An 18,385-nucleotide genomic window follows, 5' to 3' on the forward strand; every position below is an offset into this window, starting at 1 on the left:
AAACTGTCTCTGTCCTTGGAAAAAGTTTTGAAACAGCACCCGCTGTCGAACTGCAGTCAGTATAAATCAAAAGGCTGTTGACTTTTGAAGGCTGTATAAATTGAAAGGTTTTCACGGAGTTGAGAGAAAAGGGAGGTAGTGAACTTTGATCTTGAAAGCGACATGTGACTTACAAAGATGTATTTTTCTCTGCAAACCTCGTAGGGTGTTCTTGATCGCACAACTTCGCTGTGATCCTTGTCAGAAAATCCTGCTTCAAGCTGAAATAATTGATCAAGATATTCCTGCAGGACTGATGAGAAAGCTGCTTCCAACACAAACCGCACAAAGAAGCCGAGTTATTTTTATGAAGATGGATTTGCTGAGTGGAAACTCTAGAGGCGTGTGGGTGTGTTTTCAGTTCTGAGGCACATGCACGCATAGCTTCTCATATGCACGATTGTCGTGTAATTACAGCTTATGGGAAACTAGCAGGCATTGACATGACTTATCATCTATCAGGAGAGTACACAGCAATGTCAACCCTCGAGGGAGGGAATGATCCCAAACTTTAGAGAACTGGACTGTTGCTTCAACGTCTTCCACAAGCAGTTCAGTTTGGGTATTTAAAGTTTGTGATTTTCTTTTCTTCCAATTTTCTTTGTTGCTTTTTCTTAGGTTCTTTGAAATGTTTCTCAAGTGCGTGACTTTTTGTCCAAAACTGTAAAGAAGGGAGGGGTTTACTCCATGAATAAATGGCACATACATACACAAACTTAAAAATAGACAGAACATCTCTAAAAATCCTTGTTTAAAACGAATCACGCCTCACCCTGGTAGAGATTCACACACTCACTGTTTTTGTACAGGCAGAGATGGTTTCAATTCGACTTAAATTCAGCCACTGCAGGAAGTGAAATTTCAAGAAAAATAAAATATAGCATTGGCCAGTCTCCAGAGAAATAACAGATGTTACCAGCAGGTTATTTTCAGCTTCAATCTAATATTTTCGTCATGTCTAAAGACGGCGTATTTAATCTTTCTGGAGACGTACAGTGGCTTCCTGCCTTTAACCTACAGATAAGAACCATAAAAATATGGCCCCCAAAAAATAAATGCATACTTATTTATTTTTTTAATTTACTGATGTTTTTCCAACATCTCTGAGTGTTCCTCGTCTAGTCGCTAAAGGAGTGTGTGAGGCGCATGGCGGGGTAATGCGGGTTAGAACAGATATCATCGTTGACCTCATCCTCATCCGTGGCTCATAAATTCAGTTGCTGATGAGCAGCATCTGCACCACAGCAGACCACTGCATCTCCTCCAGATTAAGATACACAGAAATACTCTTAACCAATACTATCATGCATGTGAGACATCGTTTGTGCAAAGAAACTATTAAGTTCATCGCATTAAGTCTTTAAAAAAAAAAGCATTTCACTTCCGTCTCATTAAAAAGCCTGATTACATAAGAATTTTGTCGTCTAAAAAAGCCGTCTAAAGACAATGACATCAAAATGCTGCTCAAAATGCAGTTCAATAAATCGATGCCACACAAAGTGATGTCACACATCTTACATGTAATACTGCCTCTTTACATGTCCACGATGGGAACGGCTTTCCATTGTCCAAGTCGACACATACATCATCCTATACAATGAAGCTTAAACATTCTGTGGGAACAAGATGAAAAAAAGCCTCTCTGCCCGGAGGGTCTTTAAAATGTTTGTTTTGCAATAAAACTTCAAGCATCGGTGAAAGATTAACTCACTTTTAATTTATTTTGGAGGAAGGCTGCTAGTCTGACATCCTGCATCCGCAAGCTCCATGTGGTAAAATAATAGGAAAGTCGAAGCAGGGTTTGAGGAAGGGAAAAAAAAAAAAAAAACAATGTTAAGTTTTGCCACTTCACTTAATATTAAGTTGAACTTGAAGAGCATGGAGTTCAAATAAATAGCTGGATCATTAGAGTGTGAAAAAAACTAATGAGAAAAAGATTTTGTTGGCAATTGTTTCATGCAAAACCTACAAGATGCCTGAAGTTCTCAACTCATTTTCCTGTTTGATAGAATTAAAAGGTGTGAGTGTCTTACTCAGCTCAGTTGAAAGAGTTGAGGGGCGAGCAGAAATAGACTTTGGGGCCATGTTACTGATAATCACACTCGTGAGCACTCCAGCGTGACCTTTTACTCCATGTTAAAATCTTTTCCTCTCCTTTGGATGATTGTAAGTTTCCGCTGTCAGCAAACAGAAGTCTGTACAACAGCACGATTTCACAAACGACAAGCATCTTTTTCTTTTTTCTTTTTTTTTTAAATTTTTGCCATTCTCTTTGAGCCATGAAAACAAGGTGGGAGTGTAGCGGGCTGCTGGATCTGCAGACATTCATCAGAAGAAGAAGAGAAAGACCATGACTGGATCTCAATGTGGACACTGTGCCAAAGTTTCAGTGCCAACACTCTGTTTCAACACCTGCACCAACCATGACTTTTCTAGTCAACAGTTATTGGTTGTTGCATGAACTTTGGGCTCTTCTCTTCTGGACTCCTGTTTTATTTTAAAAGTGTTACTTTTCATGTTGTCAATTGTTAGTTCCTCCCATTTTCCCAGACTGTGCGATTTCCGAGCCCGCCGTGATGCCATGTACCTGTGTTAATGATTACTCCATGATTTATTGTCCTGTTCTCCTTTTTAGTGGTCAGTTCATCTGTTTGGTTTCCCTTCTCCTTCTTCTTCTTGTAATCAGCGGAATGTTTGCTGCATTTTACCCGGGTCAGACTGTCTTTTCTTGAGCTTGGCTGCTTTTTACGATGATTACTGATGATTTGGGGCCATCCCACGGCTGACATTCATGATGAAATAGTTGACATGCAGCCAGTGACTCCATATGTGACGGAGGACACGTGTGATGGTGATTGTGATGCTCTCTGGAGTGGCAGAGGGGGTGGAGCAACCACCAGGACAGGTGAGCAGCAGGCGTTTGTGTGACAGGAAGCAGTAAGAATGAATGTAGCACTTACATTATAGTTGAATATGTGCAGTTTATGCTGGTGACGAACTGCTAAATCCTAAAGTCCTCTTGTGTGTCACTTGGGGATACACTGAAGCAAGTTACCCCCAAAGTTTGCAACTTTTTTCATGTAAAGGTGGCGGCAGATATGTATCATTCAGTTTAGACTGGTCGCAGCAGCTACTGCAGATATCAGCGAGTCGATCTAAGTCTGTGCATCTGTTACCAGACAGTCCTGGTAGGGTGAGGAGTTGTTTTTAATTCAGTCTCAGTCATGAACTCAATTTTTCGTTTAACATTTAAGGTTCTTAAATGCCAAAGCATCCATCAGCATCAGATTGCATCCCTGCGATGGCGGTAAATTACCAATCAAATCACAGCCACTGAGCAGTTTCGTACTGACATGGGCCTCCTACGACTACAAAAGAAAAGTAGAGCAGTGATCTGATTGCAGTGCAGGCACCCGACGACAACAAACATTGTAATTTTGTGTACTGATTATGCGTTTCACAATGTAATCTTCTAAAGATGCAATTTATTAACTAAAATGCATTAATTCTTTATTTCTGAACATTTTGTTTCAGAAATTGAAAATAATTCCAACAGTTTTCTTTTTACTTTTTTTCCTTACTTTTACGTTCACATATTTCTTGGGCTCAAACGTAGAAAAATATCAATTTTCTCATTCCGCTCTTTTGCTGTCTCTCATTCATTTTAAAGCTTAAGTGCGTCCGTCTCCTGGCAGCGACTCCGCCGTCATTATTTGCAGCTTTAAAATGGACCGACTCATTTCAAGTCCAAAATTTGATCTTCTTGCTCGGAAAAACAAGACTTAAAAAAACAACTTAGTTATTTAGCCATGTTCAAATCGGTGACCTCCCAGCGGCGGTGGTGGTGGGGGGGGGGGTGTTGTCATGGATACCAGCTCCGTATTTCGTGAAATGAGAGACTGACCTGGTGGCGGTGAGCTTACTGATTGTTCATTGTGTGAACTCATTACACGAAAGATGATTTTGCTCTCTGTGTCAAGATTAAGGCTGGTGATTTTCCAGACAATTACAGGACAGGCATGACATCACCTCGCAGTGCAGCAGCTCATTACTGCCTCGTACCACGCCAGAGCGCTCTGCTGGGATCAGTGACCGGGCTCCTCTGCCGCGCCTGCCATTGGGATGAACAGTGGAACGCTGGCTCAGTAGGCGTATCAGTTTGAAGATTCTTCTTTCACTCTGTCCAACCAACTGTGCTGGCCCGGCCTGTGAGACACCGTGGCCTTTGGCCCTCCGCGTGCGAGTAGAACTTTGAAAAAAAAGAATAAAAAGCTGATGACGTGCACATCATGCCAAGAAGACAGGATAGCTCATGAAGCAAAAAGGCAGCCAAAGACAAACAATCAATGGATTTTTTAAATTTCTATGTGTACCGAGCACTTTTAAAGTAACACAAAATCATCTCATTTAAGATATTTGAACTAAACCACCTTTGACGTCATGTCCACAACTGTTTTCCCCTTGCTTTTCTTATTATTGGGACATATTTGCTATCTCTTAGTGGAAAAAGAGCTGGTTTGTGCCTTGTGAATAAGCTCTCTTAAGACCCTGCTCTAAGGGCACATTAAGCAGATCCATAACCTCTGAAATAACAACTTACCATGAAACTAGAGACTTTTTTAGCTTTACTTGGCTCATTTTGTGCTGCATTTTCATTAGCTGATGATCCATGTGACAGATACAAACTTAACCGTTGCTACTCTTTGCCTTCATTTCATGTCTGACGTTCTTGTGTGCACCTTGCAAGGCTTCTTAGGGTTCTCAGCATTTATACGAGCTAAAACTAATGGTCAGGCAGAGTGATGTATTCCTGGAGACCTTTCTTTTGCACATGTTGCTTTAATTGTATTAATACAACATTAAATTGATGTAATGCTTTTTTGAGCAGGCCAGAAAACCTGTATATTCTGATCTATTGTCCTACCATCTTCCACCTTCACATTTACTCCATTTATATTTTTTTAATGCTTTTACATCTCCAGGTACTTTTTTACAGACATGCAAAATGAGTTGTTGTTTTTGTTTTTTGTGCCAAATGAGTCTTTAGAATTGTGTTTCCACTCTGCCCTCAGTTTCTGGCACAAGCGATGTGCCGAAAGGTACCCATTATTTCAAATGAATGTCATCACTAACTGAGCATTACAGGGTGAGCCGCTGCAGTAGGTCGCTGCCAACATGAAATATATTGCCAGCGCTGACTGAAGGGTCCTGATTTGTCTCTGAGCCGGCGTCCCTCTCTTTCCCTTGCATGTCAAAAGGTTGTCAACTGATAAGAGATTCACTCTTCAAAGGCGAGGGGTTTTGCTTGTGCATGCAGCTGGTGTTTGGTTAAACCTCTGCGCAGTATCTTGTTTGATATATGCTGTTGGATTAACCTTAGACTGTTGACCCAAGTATCACATTGTGTGTGTTAATGAAGATTTAACACCATCACGGATGCTACGGTTATAAGAAAAGCACAGCCCACGATGCACGCAACCTGAATTAAAACCCTTTTCCATATAGATGCGCATACACAGTCAGGATACCACCGGCCTCTTTATAGCCACCTCAGTTCAGCAGGGTACAAAATTGTTGCATGAGTCTCTTCAAATGACAAATTTGGGCAGCGCTCTGAATGCAAATCATATATGTGTGCACGTCTCATTCAAACTCAGCTAGAAAACAGGCTCTAATTTCCTCCTTCGCCGATTGTGTCGACACAGAAGGTTCAGCACCACCACGTTCAAACGGAGTGGCTCCGAAACTTGTCTCAACTGACGGCAGGCCGCATTTCCTCGGGAGGCCACTTATCATGTTTGTCTCAACATTCCAGGCCTAAACAACATGGAAACGCAGCACAGAAGATTGACGTTTGGAGCGGAGCTGCATTTCTGGCAAATGAAATGTTTGGATTTACCTTATTTACTTCCACAAACACTGGATTTTTCTCCTTCTACCTTCAGTTTAGAGGTTAATTTTTTCCAGAAACTTGGTGTTGATAAATTGGGGGACTACGCTCAGACCAGAATGACCGTCAGAATATTGTATTCATAATTTCTTTGTGATTCTGTTTCATATTTAAAAGTCATTGATCTTCCAGACTAGCTTGGTGGAGTAAAGTTGAAACATTCATGTTTCATACTTGAGTGGATCCAGCAATTCTTTATCATTCCCTTCATCATTAGGAGAAAAATGTTTTGAGTTAGAGAGTGAGACCCGGGAGGTGCAGGGGTAAATCATGTACTGCTGCTTTTTTTAACCACTGCCGCTTGTTAATTGATGGCCTATCATGCTGCTGCTAGCGCCGGTGTTCTCGCAATCTATGGGTCTGTTTGGGTCAACCACCGTTTGCATCAAGACTTTTTATTCTTGGGTGTGTTTGGAACATGTCTGACTGTCCTCAGGTCACAGAGAGAACTGTGGAACTAAAGAAGAAGATGAAAGAAATGAGTAAGAATAATAAAAGACCTGTGATTGTGATGATTTAAAACCGGGAAAACTGCATCTCAGTTGTATTCCTCTGTAATCTTGATCTTTGACCTCCAAAATGTATTCAGGTAAACCTTGAGTGGATTTGTGTACAATATTGGGAGAAGTTTACGGAGCGAGTTCCACAGCTATGATGTTTGTGTGAGGTGACACTGACCTGGAGTTTGAAACAATCTTTTGGGTTTTTTCATGAGCCCCGGTAGACATTTGAGCCCAGTTTGAAGATGTTCCTTCAAGTTGTTCCCGAGATCGCATTAACAAAAAAATGGGTCATACGGATGTATTGATGGACAGCATGAAAACGGAATCCCTCCAGTCCACAGCAGGCATGAGAATAAAATAGTTATGGCCCAATGCTGTGGACAAATGCTTCTTCTTTTTTTTTTTGACATCAGCTTTTTATTTGTAACCAACTTGCAGTAGATACCAAGCTAATGTGCAAGGTCCCAATAAAGAAAGCTGCATCTGTTTGTGTCGTATCTCCTGTTGCTCTGGCTCAAATGTAACCCGACGACAACAAACAAAAAGCAATACCGTGTTTAAAACGAGAAAAAAAACAAAACAATCAGTGCCCGGCTGAGGGATTACAGCTAAAGCACAAGTGTAATTTAAACTAGGGACAATGAGGGTATGTTCTGACTTCATAAAAAGAATCGGCCCCACCAAGAACTTGATATTACAAAGGCTTTCCAATCAACTAGAATCTCCACCGGCTCTACAAAAGTGTGAATTCTTGCTGGATAAGAAAAGGTGTTTCTGTCTGTGTTTGTTTGCTTTGTTCTCACCTCCTTTACATGCTGCGATGTGTTTGCAGGAGAGCCTCCATGAATGCAGTGCTACCCTTAGAGAAAGGAAATACTTTGCCAGACCACAAAACAATTCACGCTGTTGCATCACAGGAGTTTTGCTGAGCTAATAATAATTTAATACAGTCTTCTTCATTGATATGAAAGACCCAGTTAGCTGCCCTGGCCTGGCGAACTAACTTACTGCGGACCAGGTGTATCATGATCGACAAAGGATAATCGTCCTGAAGTTGTCACTGTATGAAACGCCAAAAGAAAAAAACATGTAAAACAATTGTGGGGCATTTTACCGCGAAGATTAAGAGCAAACAGGTTTTGGTGGATAACAACCAAAAAAAAAAGCTGCTTGTTACTAAGTTACAAATGAGGCAAACAAGCAAGGAAAGACCAAGGACACGAGCAGGCTCATTATCCAAAGGATGCTGCAGTGCAGGGCTAACATCTCAAATTTAGCAGAGCACCTGAAGGACCAAAATGCAAACCCTCGCGCCAGCTGCCACTTAAACATCACCAAGACGTTGAAGGATCATTTGTAGGAAGGAATGTTCAACCTCTAAAAGCTAGCGCCGGCCTCCTCTCCTCTAGTAAGCCACTCTGTTCCTACCGAGGGAACAGTGCGTCAGTGGAGTGCGAAGGAGTTCGTTCCAGTTTCCAAATGTCCATGCGTGCCCTGTACCCACCTGACAATTCCACGTATCACATTTAGCAATGCAACTAGTTAAGCGTTCAAAATCACTAAACAGTGTTTATCACACAGAGAGCTGAGAAAAAGTGATGTCAAGGGAGTGATTCTGAACAGCCCTGGACATCACCCATAGTCCATGTCCTGAAACTCAGGTTATTACACCAAAGTGGAAAGTTCCCCGATTTGGCAAAGTTCCCTTTGCGCTTCTACACGCAGCAAATGTACACAGGCTTTTCATTCCAGGGCATTTTTATTTAAACGGAAAAATAAAACCCTGCTCTTGTTTTGATGTGCAGAGGTTAGGAAAGGTTCTGACAATCACAAAGATCACATTCCTGTCTTTGCAATATCATACACACTTCCTCAGAGGTCAGGCATCATCGGGTCTCCTCAAGCTCGCTAATCTCCTCAGCAAAAACATCCACGTTTTTTTTCATTGTGATATTCCAAAGCACACAACTTTTTTTCTTTTCTCTTCTTTTTTTTTATTATTGACAAAATGTTCAAATGTCTGGAGCAGTGGATTGACCTCAATCCAAAATTCTGGTCCAAAAGGCAATCACTGCTCATGGCCGGTGGTTTTATTTTAGACAATCATAACAAAGTTTCAGTCTCATGTTGGTTAATGGGTCTCTGTGGATTCATACTATGTTATTCACCTCACATAACCCAACATGCTCCCAGATCCTACACGAGAGAGGCAATCGACGCAAGAGTTTTGCTCCGTATGTTCCAAAAAGCGTCAGACAGGTGTAAAATTCAATTCCTGATGTTGATTTATTGATGGAATACATCATTTCTGTGCTTTGCTTATTTTAAGCATGTGGTGTTTTTATATAAAAATGTCTGGGTTTTCAGATGAAGTTGGTTGACAAGGAATAAAAGAGAAGGAAGAACAGGCTGTAGACGAGCATTCAAAAATACTTAACTCTCTTTGTGGTGCAATAAAATCTTTTAATGTGTTGTATTACAATATTTTTCTTTTTTAAGTTTTCATTATAAAATGATAATGTAACGGCAGAGAATAGCCGCCCCGTTGGAAGAAACAGTTCACAGTAAGATCACTTATTTGTCCAACTTGTTATAGACGTAACTGAGATTTGCAACATATTTACATAGTTCATAAATTTAGCTCCTGAGAATTAGCTCTCCTCTCGGCTGAATTTAAAATATCCCTCTCTCTCTCTCTCTGTCTTTCTCTCTCTCTCACACACTCTCACTCTTTCTCTCGCTGCACAGATTATTTGTCTGAAATTATCAGCTGTTGAGATAAGAGCCCCAAAGGACACAGTATTAGTTTATAAATGCACGATGTCAGAAACATGTCGCTGGGATTGATCACTTACGTCTCAGTTTTGTGTATTTTATCTGAGAAGCCGTGGCAGAAGACTCCTGCTTTTCTTGTTTTCATTGTTGTAAAAGATGGGGGAAAAAAACACCAAAATTTCCTCTGAGCACAAACGTAATCACTGTCAAATAAACAGACTGATAAATGTCAAGATATTATAAGGCCAAGTGGTGTTTTATTTAAGTATTTACACTTCACATTGCTCTGCTCTCCAACTTCTCTCTTCCTCTCCTCTGGTCTCATGTCCTCGTCTCCACACTTCTGTCTCCTCATCTCTTCTACCGTTGCGCCAACATACAGCATGTGAATGTGTGTGTCCCATGAACAATGCACATCATACGCAGACACACACACGGCTTTCAGAGCAATGTAATCATTATGAAGTGGAAGTGGAAAAAAGCAATTGATCGTGAAAAAAGAAGCAATTTCACTGAGCCTAGATTTCTTATCGTCCCAATTACAGACACACACACACACACACACACGAGTTCTTATTGTTGTCCCTTTTACGCAAAAATTTACATTTGAAACAAGTTTTATTGAACCCAACAACCAGTGCTCATTATGATGCGCCCTATCAACCATACCCCTGTAAGTCCAGCCAGAGTAGCTCCATAGGAGATGAAATTTACGTGCCCTCCAGAAGGGAACATCAGTAATCCACTCCACGCCAAGGGCAGTGGATGAACTGACTTCCTAGCTGAGCTACAGCCTCCACTCCCAACCATGGAGGAACTTTCATGTTGCCATCTTCAGGACTGCAGGCGGTAAATATTGGTTATTTGGTGGTCATTTCAGCGCAGTGAAATTGCAGCTAAATTTCAAAAATGAAGCGGAAGTTGGAATTTCTTCACATGCTGTAAAACATTCTGCAACAGACTTGAGTCCTGATTGGAGCTCCGCTGCAACAGTTGGTTCATCGAATCAATGAAAAAAAAGAGGGTTTTTGTTCCAAATTACCCATGGCGACAATAATATAACGTGTCGCATTTTAAATAAACCTATCTATAGTTTGTCTCGGTATATTCCTTTTCTTACAAGATTAAAAATAGTTTCCATTATGTCATTTTGTTTACAATATGTAAATAAATGCAAAATTACAGTCAAACATTATTTTAAAAAAAAACCTCCATAAGTAACGCTGCGATAAAGTCGTAACGTCACTTTTCATCAGTGCACAAGCTTCTCTGGTTTATTTCATACAGCAACATACAGTAGCTGTTTGACCAAAGGATTCAGTGTCTTACTGATGTTATAAAAAGTCTAGGTGGTGAAAAACAGACAAAATTAAGTTCTTCTACATCTGAGATCTGTTATAAACTATCCAGCAAGCAAGTCAATTAAAATCAAAACAAAAGTTGTAACGATGACATGTGCCGCTTGATAGAAGGCCTCTAACCTGACAAGGAACAGGGCCACGTGAGATGGGGGAATCCCCATTATTTCTGATTTCCTTTATGTGACTGTAAAGTTGCATGGAATTTTTGTCGCATTCAATTTGCAACCTGCAACGAGTATCATGAAGGTTTTACTGTATACAGCCTAACAAATCAAATGGTGATGTAGTTTGATGATGGACTGATCGAAATCAAAATGAAAAACACTCTTTTCCCTGGAGGCCCAGCGGCTCGAGTTCCTTGAATTGTGTGTGGAACGATCCACAGGTCTTCCTCTTGACCATAAAGTATTTAAATATTGGTGTTTAGCCAATTAAGGTTGTTTGGTCGTCTCTAGAATAAAATGTGCCTGAGGGGAAATCAATACCACACGTCCGGACTGACATCAGCCTGGGAAAAAAAGAAAATCAGATAAAAGAAAAGTCAGAAAACATCACACTTGATCAGACCAATGATTGCGCTAGAAAACATGACTAATTATAAAAAAAACCATGTAAAATCTTCACTCTAAATAGCTCATTTTAAGTAAATTATTTGACAAAACTTATTTCATGAGAATAAATCTTGTGCCTACACGCTGAAAACGGTTGAAGACTGGAGTCACTGTGTGTTTAGGTTTTACGTTCGTCCCCTGAGGGGTTTCTCCATGTTTGGCTCTTATGTCCACCAGGTCTCAGAGATGGTCTGAATACATTTCAGTGGCCAAAGGTCAAAGTGTAAGGTCACTGTCGAATCGCCTGTGCACAGTACCTGGAAGAACTTGAGGATACTTTCCCACCAAAATATACTACAAACATCCACTGGGACAAAAGGATGACCTGAAGAAATTTTAGTGGTCAAAGGTCATGGTCACTGATAGGTCCAGGTTGCAGAGAGTACAACAGTATTGAAGCATTCTGTGTAACTATTATGTTGCATGGAACATAATCAATGTCACAGTCAGTTCACAGCCTGCAAGCTGCGTTGAAACTGCAGCCATGTGCTCTCTGAAGATGGAAACTTTAATTTTCCACCTTTTTGCTCCGCATGAGACTTCATTCTAAAAAAAAAAAAAAAAAAAAATCCAACTAATAATAACAAACCAATTTGTTTGTGTCAAACATTTTTATTAGTTCAGCAAGTAATTTTCCTTTTCATATTTGTCACCTCCCCATACTGAGTCTGTGGTAGAAGAATGTTTTAATTAACTGCACTGAAATTCAAAACATACCGTGATTTATCGACAGAAAATCCTTTTCAGAGCTAATTTAGATTAATTTTCAGTTCTCGCTTTGGCTGATTGCAAATGAGATGACGTCCATGTTCTGAGTCTTGAACACAGGAAATAGCTGCAGGGCTCGTTTCCTCAACACACGCTCGAACACACAAATACTGAGGAAGAAATAAAGTTCTTGTAGATGTGACAGGAGCACTAGGTGGCTGCAGGTTGACCAGCGTGAAAGTCATTACTGTGCACTGGACAGATTATTCTTGTCACGCTGCTGCCTTTGTGAGCAGTCCTCCCTCTGGACTGTCTTCATGCGTGCACATTTGATCAAATGGCAGCAAAGCACATCTTAACCCCCGACATTTATGGGCTTAATAAACTTAATTCCCTTTTATTTGAGCAGCAGCGGTAAAAACGCAGTTCCACCTCTCATCAAACACGATGTCATATGTGCAGTGTGACCCACCTATCACCCCACTGGTTGATATCCTCCTGTATCTTCTTATTATATATTAGGATTTGTTGCCAGACCCTTAGGCAACAGTGTCATGTCTCTGCTTCTTATCCTAAATCCCCTTCCCAACTGTCCAAAAGGACAGCAAATATTGATCCTTCGCTTCCCTGGCAAATGATTGCACTCAAATATCAACTGGGTCTTTGTTTCTGATAAGGTAGCATCAGTGGGAAATGTCAACATAATTTTGTCGAAAGACAAGCAGGCAAGAGTTTTATTTCTCATCTTGAGCCCACAAATTTATGAGATTAAGAACCATGTTATTAAAGGTAGCATCTGACATTCAACATCCAGCGATATTGTAAAAAGTCCCGTATAAACACAGAACGTTAGCTTCACTCAAACAAGATGAATGAATTCCAGTAGTTCTGAATTAACGGTACAAATTGCAACTAACACAGTCCATGGCAAATATAATAAAATTACAAAAAGAATTAAATGACACATATTGGCTATAACTCGTGTTTTCATACTTTCAAGTAACTGATTACTTTTGCATTGCGCTCACCAAAATAATCTTTACACAAACTTTTGTATTTGCATGATCACATTTTCAAACATTAAATTTATGTGATTTGCAACATAACTTGTTTATGGTTATTGTTTTTTTTAAAATTGCAATGCCTTTTTTTGGTTGCACAACATCAAAAATACCCTGGTGTTACCGATATGTAAGACTGAGACACCAAAATGTATAATGTGAGGCTTTTTTTTTTCTTGAAATGAAGCCGAAAGTAACTTAATGCTAAATCACAACATTTTCTTGAAGTGAACCTGAATTCTTTGGTTGGGGTTGACCTCCAGGCTCATTGCTGTGCCCACTGGTCTGTTCTCAGCTGGTGAGAGACATACTCACAGAAACACACTCCCCCCTGCAGGTGACGAGCGGAGCTCGGCTGGGGGAAGGGGAAGTGCCGTTTGGCAAGGCAGCATGCGTAACCTGATGAGTAGATGGTCAGAGCTTTTTGAAACATATCCTCAGCAATGACCTGCACAGAAAATGTTTCTGCAAACGTGCGTTTGCAGCCGTCCAGAGAAACATACACCAGATGAAGTTTCGTACTGGACCGACAACCCATGAGCACCTTCTCATCAGAGAGGATTATATTTGCCTGACCTACAGCTTTCTGCAGCTCCCTCAATATGTACTTCTCATCATCCCTCTTCCAGAGACCAATCTGAATGAGCAGCCCAACTGGAACACTGTAGAAAGCAGAAATAAAAAGCACCCATGTTCCCGGAGAATGTGAGTGCTCTGGCTCCTGAGCACTTCTTGAAAACATAACGGACAGATATAAGAAAAACCCTAACAAAACTAAAACAAATGTTACACCAGTGGTGTAGATCAGAACTCGCATCCAGAGAGGGCGCAGCCACACTTTGTCTTCAGACACATTGTTGATGATCCTCACAGCCTCTCTGTACTTCTCTTGGTCCTCAATGATCAGACGCAGTTGGTCTGGTACCTCCATGTCACTGAACAGACCACAATCCCATTTATAGAGACCCTCCTCATTGACAGCAGTTAGGGGTTGCAGGGCCTTCCCATTGTAGATGGAGGGGGGTTGGAAGGGTACCACAGTGGATCCCCGAAGCTGCTGGTTGGGGGTGCACAGCACCTTCAGCAGCTTATTGATGAGCTCAGGGTCACTTGCCTCCAGGTATGTGAGGTGGCAGAGGTGGAGAGGAACAGAGACTCCTGGCTCCAGCAGCACTGGGACCATTGGCTTCCTTTCCAGACAGTCTCGGAACAGAGACATGTTGGCTTCCAGGAGGCACCAGCGGCTCCTCACAAACTCTGGACTGAGAACCAACAGGACCTTCTGGCTCTCTTGGATGCAGTCAGACATGTTCTCCAACACGGTGCGTCCGGGGGTGAAGTCACGCTCGTGGTAACAGACCTGCAGGCCGCTGGACTCCAGCTTGTTTATGAGGGAGTGTGTCCACTGGTAGTCTGTGCTGCTGTAGCTGATGAAGACATGGTAACACTCGCCTTCTCTCAGAGTGGGAGGAACAGGAACAGAGGACGACAGTAGGACGGCAGGCTGGGACTGAAAGTTCGCAGTTTCAGCAGACCCTATTGGCTCCATTATCAATGAAAATCTGGGGAGCAAGATAATATAACTTAGAAATGAAGACATGTTTCACCAAAACACTCCTTACTGTGGTTTATGTTCGTACATAATCATTTATGCTGATTCACAAAATAGTTCTGGTTTTTAAATCGTGTCCTTTACAGGAGAGTATGACTATAAAGCAATAAATCAAATCATAATCATATATGAACCATGCATTTCGGATGTAGACAAAGCAAAATATTTGAAGTATTTTTAAGAAGATGTAGAACCATTCTGTTTTGGCTAAATGACTGTCTGCCCTTTTTAAACAGACCGTGTTTCTCAAAGGTCACGAAGGATTCAAAAAAACCTCCTCCATAGGCACACAAGCTTTCTCACTCCTTCGCTATGACAAAACAATTTTTTTTTAACGGCTCATTTTAGGAATAAAAACACTAAAGTCAGTAACTCTTTAAATTACAACATGCAGCATCTATAATATACAATCATACCTGTCAATAACAAAGTCACGGAAATACAGCAAAGAGTGTTTCCCCCATTCTTGGGGGAAAATACAGAACTGAAAGTAACTTCAGGAAAGTTAAACAGGAAATGAGGTCACTGCTACTCTTTTAGATTTCTTAAAGGGACATCGCGCACTCCCTGGCTAAGGAACTTCTAACAGATGTTACTGTGCTTTTAAAGACTTGATTGCTTTCTTCTTCAGATTTTAAGGTTGATTTCTTTAAAATGACAATTTACCTGACATGTAAGGATCTGTTAGAAGAGTTTTACTATCCTATAGTTATACATGGACTCTCCCCCCATTCCGGCTTTTCCTTCAGGGGACCAGTGGAGCTGGGCTGGAGAAAGAGACTGTTTCTTTAGACAAGGCAGCAGCAGTGATGAGAAACAGCAAAGCTCTTTCAACCGTATTCCGGGAGCAACCTGCTCAGGAATTGTGTCAAACCCCTTTTCACCACAATCAAGAGAAATTTCTATTACAGATACATTTGTCATTTTGAATGTCTGACCATTAACACAATCTCTTTGTCTTACAAAAAAATACCTAAACAAGAAATAAACTGACGAACTCTCGTCATTATCATGTCAAGGCGAAGGCCCTGAGCCCAGCATGGTCTGCAGTCCTCCCTGCTCATTTCAAGAATGAACGATTTCTATGTTATATTTTACACGAAAATAAAAACATACTGTGTAGATACATACCTATTTATGACAAATCAAAAGAAAATCTAGCCACGAACGAACATACTTTGGGGAAGAGTACTAAAATTAAATTCAGGAAGGAAAACACCCTCAATGATGCATCTTAGGGAGACAGCCTGCATTCTGCTTCCTGAGGGGCTTTGTCCATTCGTGCTATAAATAGTTGTTGTTTTTTTTCATCTTGTCACCGACTACATTGTAAATGATTTAGCTAGAATGATGTGAACTGGACTGGATTTTTAATGTCCTATAACTTCATTCTGACTTGTTCAGCTGCTGGGACTGGACTGGACTGCTCCATTATTTAATTCATACTGTTATTTTACTATGTTTGGGATCTTATCATTATTGTTATTATTATTATTGAGAATTATAACTCACTTTTTCAGCGGGGAATAGAGGTGCTACAAGTGAGCCAATAAAGGTCTGTAAACAAGGCCTGTCTGAGTGACCAGGGCAATTTTAATATCTGTGTGACATGGAAGACCAGAGGGAGTTCTTTTAATCAAAACTCTTTTCCTATTTTAGCTGCCATTCAATGACAATTTAGAGGATATGACATCAAAGAGGACCATCTCACATCTTTCTTTATAGCTAAGAAAGTTATGGGGTTCCAAACCATTAGTAAATATCATGACAAAACCAAAAGTGAGTATTTATTAGCCTTTATTTGTCTTTTTCTCCCTTGCTCCCCTTCAGGGTTTTCATACAGACCAGTGACCACCTCTAATCTTTTGTTGACAGAAGTGAACAAATGCATCAGGGTTGAAAGGAGAGAACTCACAGTTCTATGCAGCTGTAGTCTAGACAAACATCTGCTGGTCTCTTGTTGCACAAAGTCTGGATGAGCACTGAATGGACAGGATGCTGGATTTTGCGGTGAACGCATCAACAATCTTCACTTAACGCAGACCTCAGTCCAAAAATAGATTATTTTTATTTACTGTGTAAAGAAAACACACCATAGAATCAGAAAACCAGTGATCTGCAAAGGATGCATAAATCAAATATATTCAGCTGAAAAGCAAATGGTTTTAAGTGTCAGACAACCAATTGGTTCATTCAGCCTATCCCTGCTGCCTTCGGACGAGAGGCAAGGTTCACCCTGGACGGGTCACCAGTCCATCGCAGGGCCAACACAAAAAGGCAGACAGGTCTTTTTTATTCCCTTAATAATTAATGTTATATTGTACACTTTCCTTTTCAAAATAAACTAAACTAAACTGTTGGTCTGATAACATTTGGAAACTTTGTATGTATCCTCATTCATTAGCAGGGAGCTGGCCAGAAGTAGGGAGTGCAGCTAGCGTACCGCAGCTCTCTGGTGTATGCGCTCTATTATGCGAAGGACATTCATGTAAATTTCAATCAAAATTTATGACAAACAACTTCCTCGCTGCATGTTCCTTCTGAGTACACACAAACACGCACACAAACACACGCACAAAAATATCATCTCGAAATTAGCCTACAGATATAGGCAGGTATTAAAGGCCGTCTTGTGAAGATATACGTACATAAGAGTACTGAGTGTTGAGTGGAAGGGAACTTGTGACCTCGGTTACCTTTTTTTTTTTTTATGAAACCGAATCTACAAACTGCATCAACTACAAGCGCAGCAAAAATTTTCCACTTGCATAAGCATGATCCCAGGTCCAACAATGCATGAACCATTATTCATGCTGTTCTCTTTCACTTTGGCTGTGATAAAAGCATTTAAACCATCAATTCGTTTTGACAGTTTTAGGACAGGTTGATAGGTAATGAGCTGATGGAAGAGGCAGTGGAAAATTATACATCGTCTCCAGGAAGCATTATAGTATTTGAGCTGAACGGATGAGAAAATTAAGTTTGACATTTTCTTTTCTCTTCCTTTTTTAATTTTTTTTTTTTTTATTCATCCACACGCTGAAAACAAATTTGTAGCCGTGCTACTGTGGCCTTTGTGGTTTAGCTGTTTATATGCCAGCTTAGACTCAATTAATGGCCTCATGCCTTGGCAGCCATTATTGCTGGCCTGTCATAATGATTAATATGGTAAATTTTTGATGACTGTAGTATCTGTTTGTACGACCGAATGTTATTGTTTACAAATGTAATAATCATCTGTTCATCGGGATGTGTGTCCTTTTATGTGTAGCCTGGCTAGCAGTTCAGCTCTGGGGGTTTCACACTGAAATATGTGAGGAATAATGGGGACGATTCTTTTCAAATATTGTCCACTCATTACTGGCACCCAGATTTGACTTTGTTTTTTTGGATGCTGTGACTTTTTTTTTATTGAGCATCACTAACGAGGTCAGAATGGAAATAATAATAGTAACGACCAAACTGGGACACTAGTCAATTAGCTTTGCTTGTACAGTGTGGGGAGAAGATTACACAATCATATCTTATGCTTTTACAAACAGTGCATAATCACAGCCAATATTTAACTTTCATTTCAGGACATAATCTGTCAGTCGGTTTGGATCGAGGAGTTTATTTACTGATATTTATTGATTTAATGATAGTATGAAAAGGTTTAAAATGTCCTGAGGGCTGCTTTACAGCATAAGATAAGAAAATTGTAATTACAGAATGACGAGTGCAGATGTCGGTGGGGGAAGAAGAAGAAGAAGTAGGAGCAGCAGG

At 40.5% G+C, this 18,385-nt stretch overlaps 1 protein-coding gene across 2 annotated transcripts; it reads right to left on the reverse strand.

Annotated features, from left to right (window-relative positions):
• Window positions 1-13,050: 13,050 nt before the first annotated feature.
• LOC147259248 (uncharacterized) lies at window positions 13,051-16,594 on the reverse strand. Of its 2 annotated transcripts, none has more exons than XM_086207879.1 (2): window positions 16,536-16,594; window positions 13,051-14,570 (listed from the first exon to the last, which is right to left on the reverse strand). In XM_086207879.1, exon 2 carries the CDS (start codon window positions 14,555-14,557, stop codon window positions 13,274-13,276), a length of 1,284 nt encoding a protein of 427 aa, XP_086064005.1. In that variant the 5' UTR covers window positions 14,558-14,570; window positions 16,536-16,594; the 3' UTR covers window positions 13,051-13,273. The 2 variants fall into 2 exon arrangements, with proteins under 2 accessions (XP_086064005.1, XP_086064004.1); XM_086207878.1 differs by lacking the exon at window positions 16,536-16,594 and adding an exon at window positions 15,037-15,112.
• Between the last annotated feature and the right edge of the window lie 1,791 nt (window positions 16,595-18,385).

Source organism: Aulostomus chinensis, chromosome 7 (assembly GCF_037954235.1).
Source record: "Aulostomus chinensis isolate RoL2024-O1b breed Wild chromosome 7, RoL_Achi_v1.0, whole genome shotgun sequence".
Lineage (NCBI taxonomy): Eukaryota > Metazoa > Chordata > Actinopteri > Syngnathiformes > Aulostomidae > Aulostomus > Aulostomus chinensis.

Excerpts from the sequence above, each read along its gene's own strand:
- LOC147259248 (XM_086207879.1), bottom strand. The coding sequence starts at position 14,557 with ATGGAGCCAATAGGGTCTGCTGAAACTGCGAACTTTCAGTCCCAGCCT.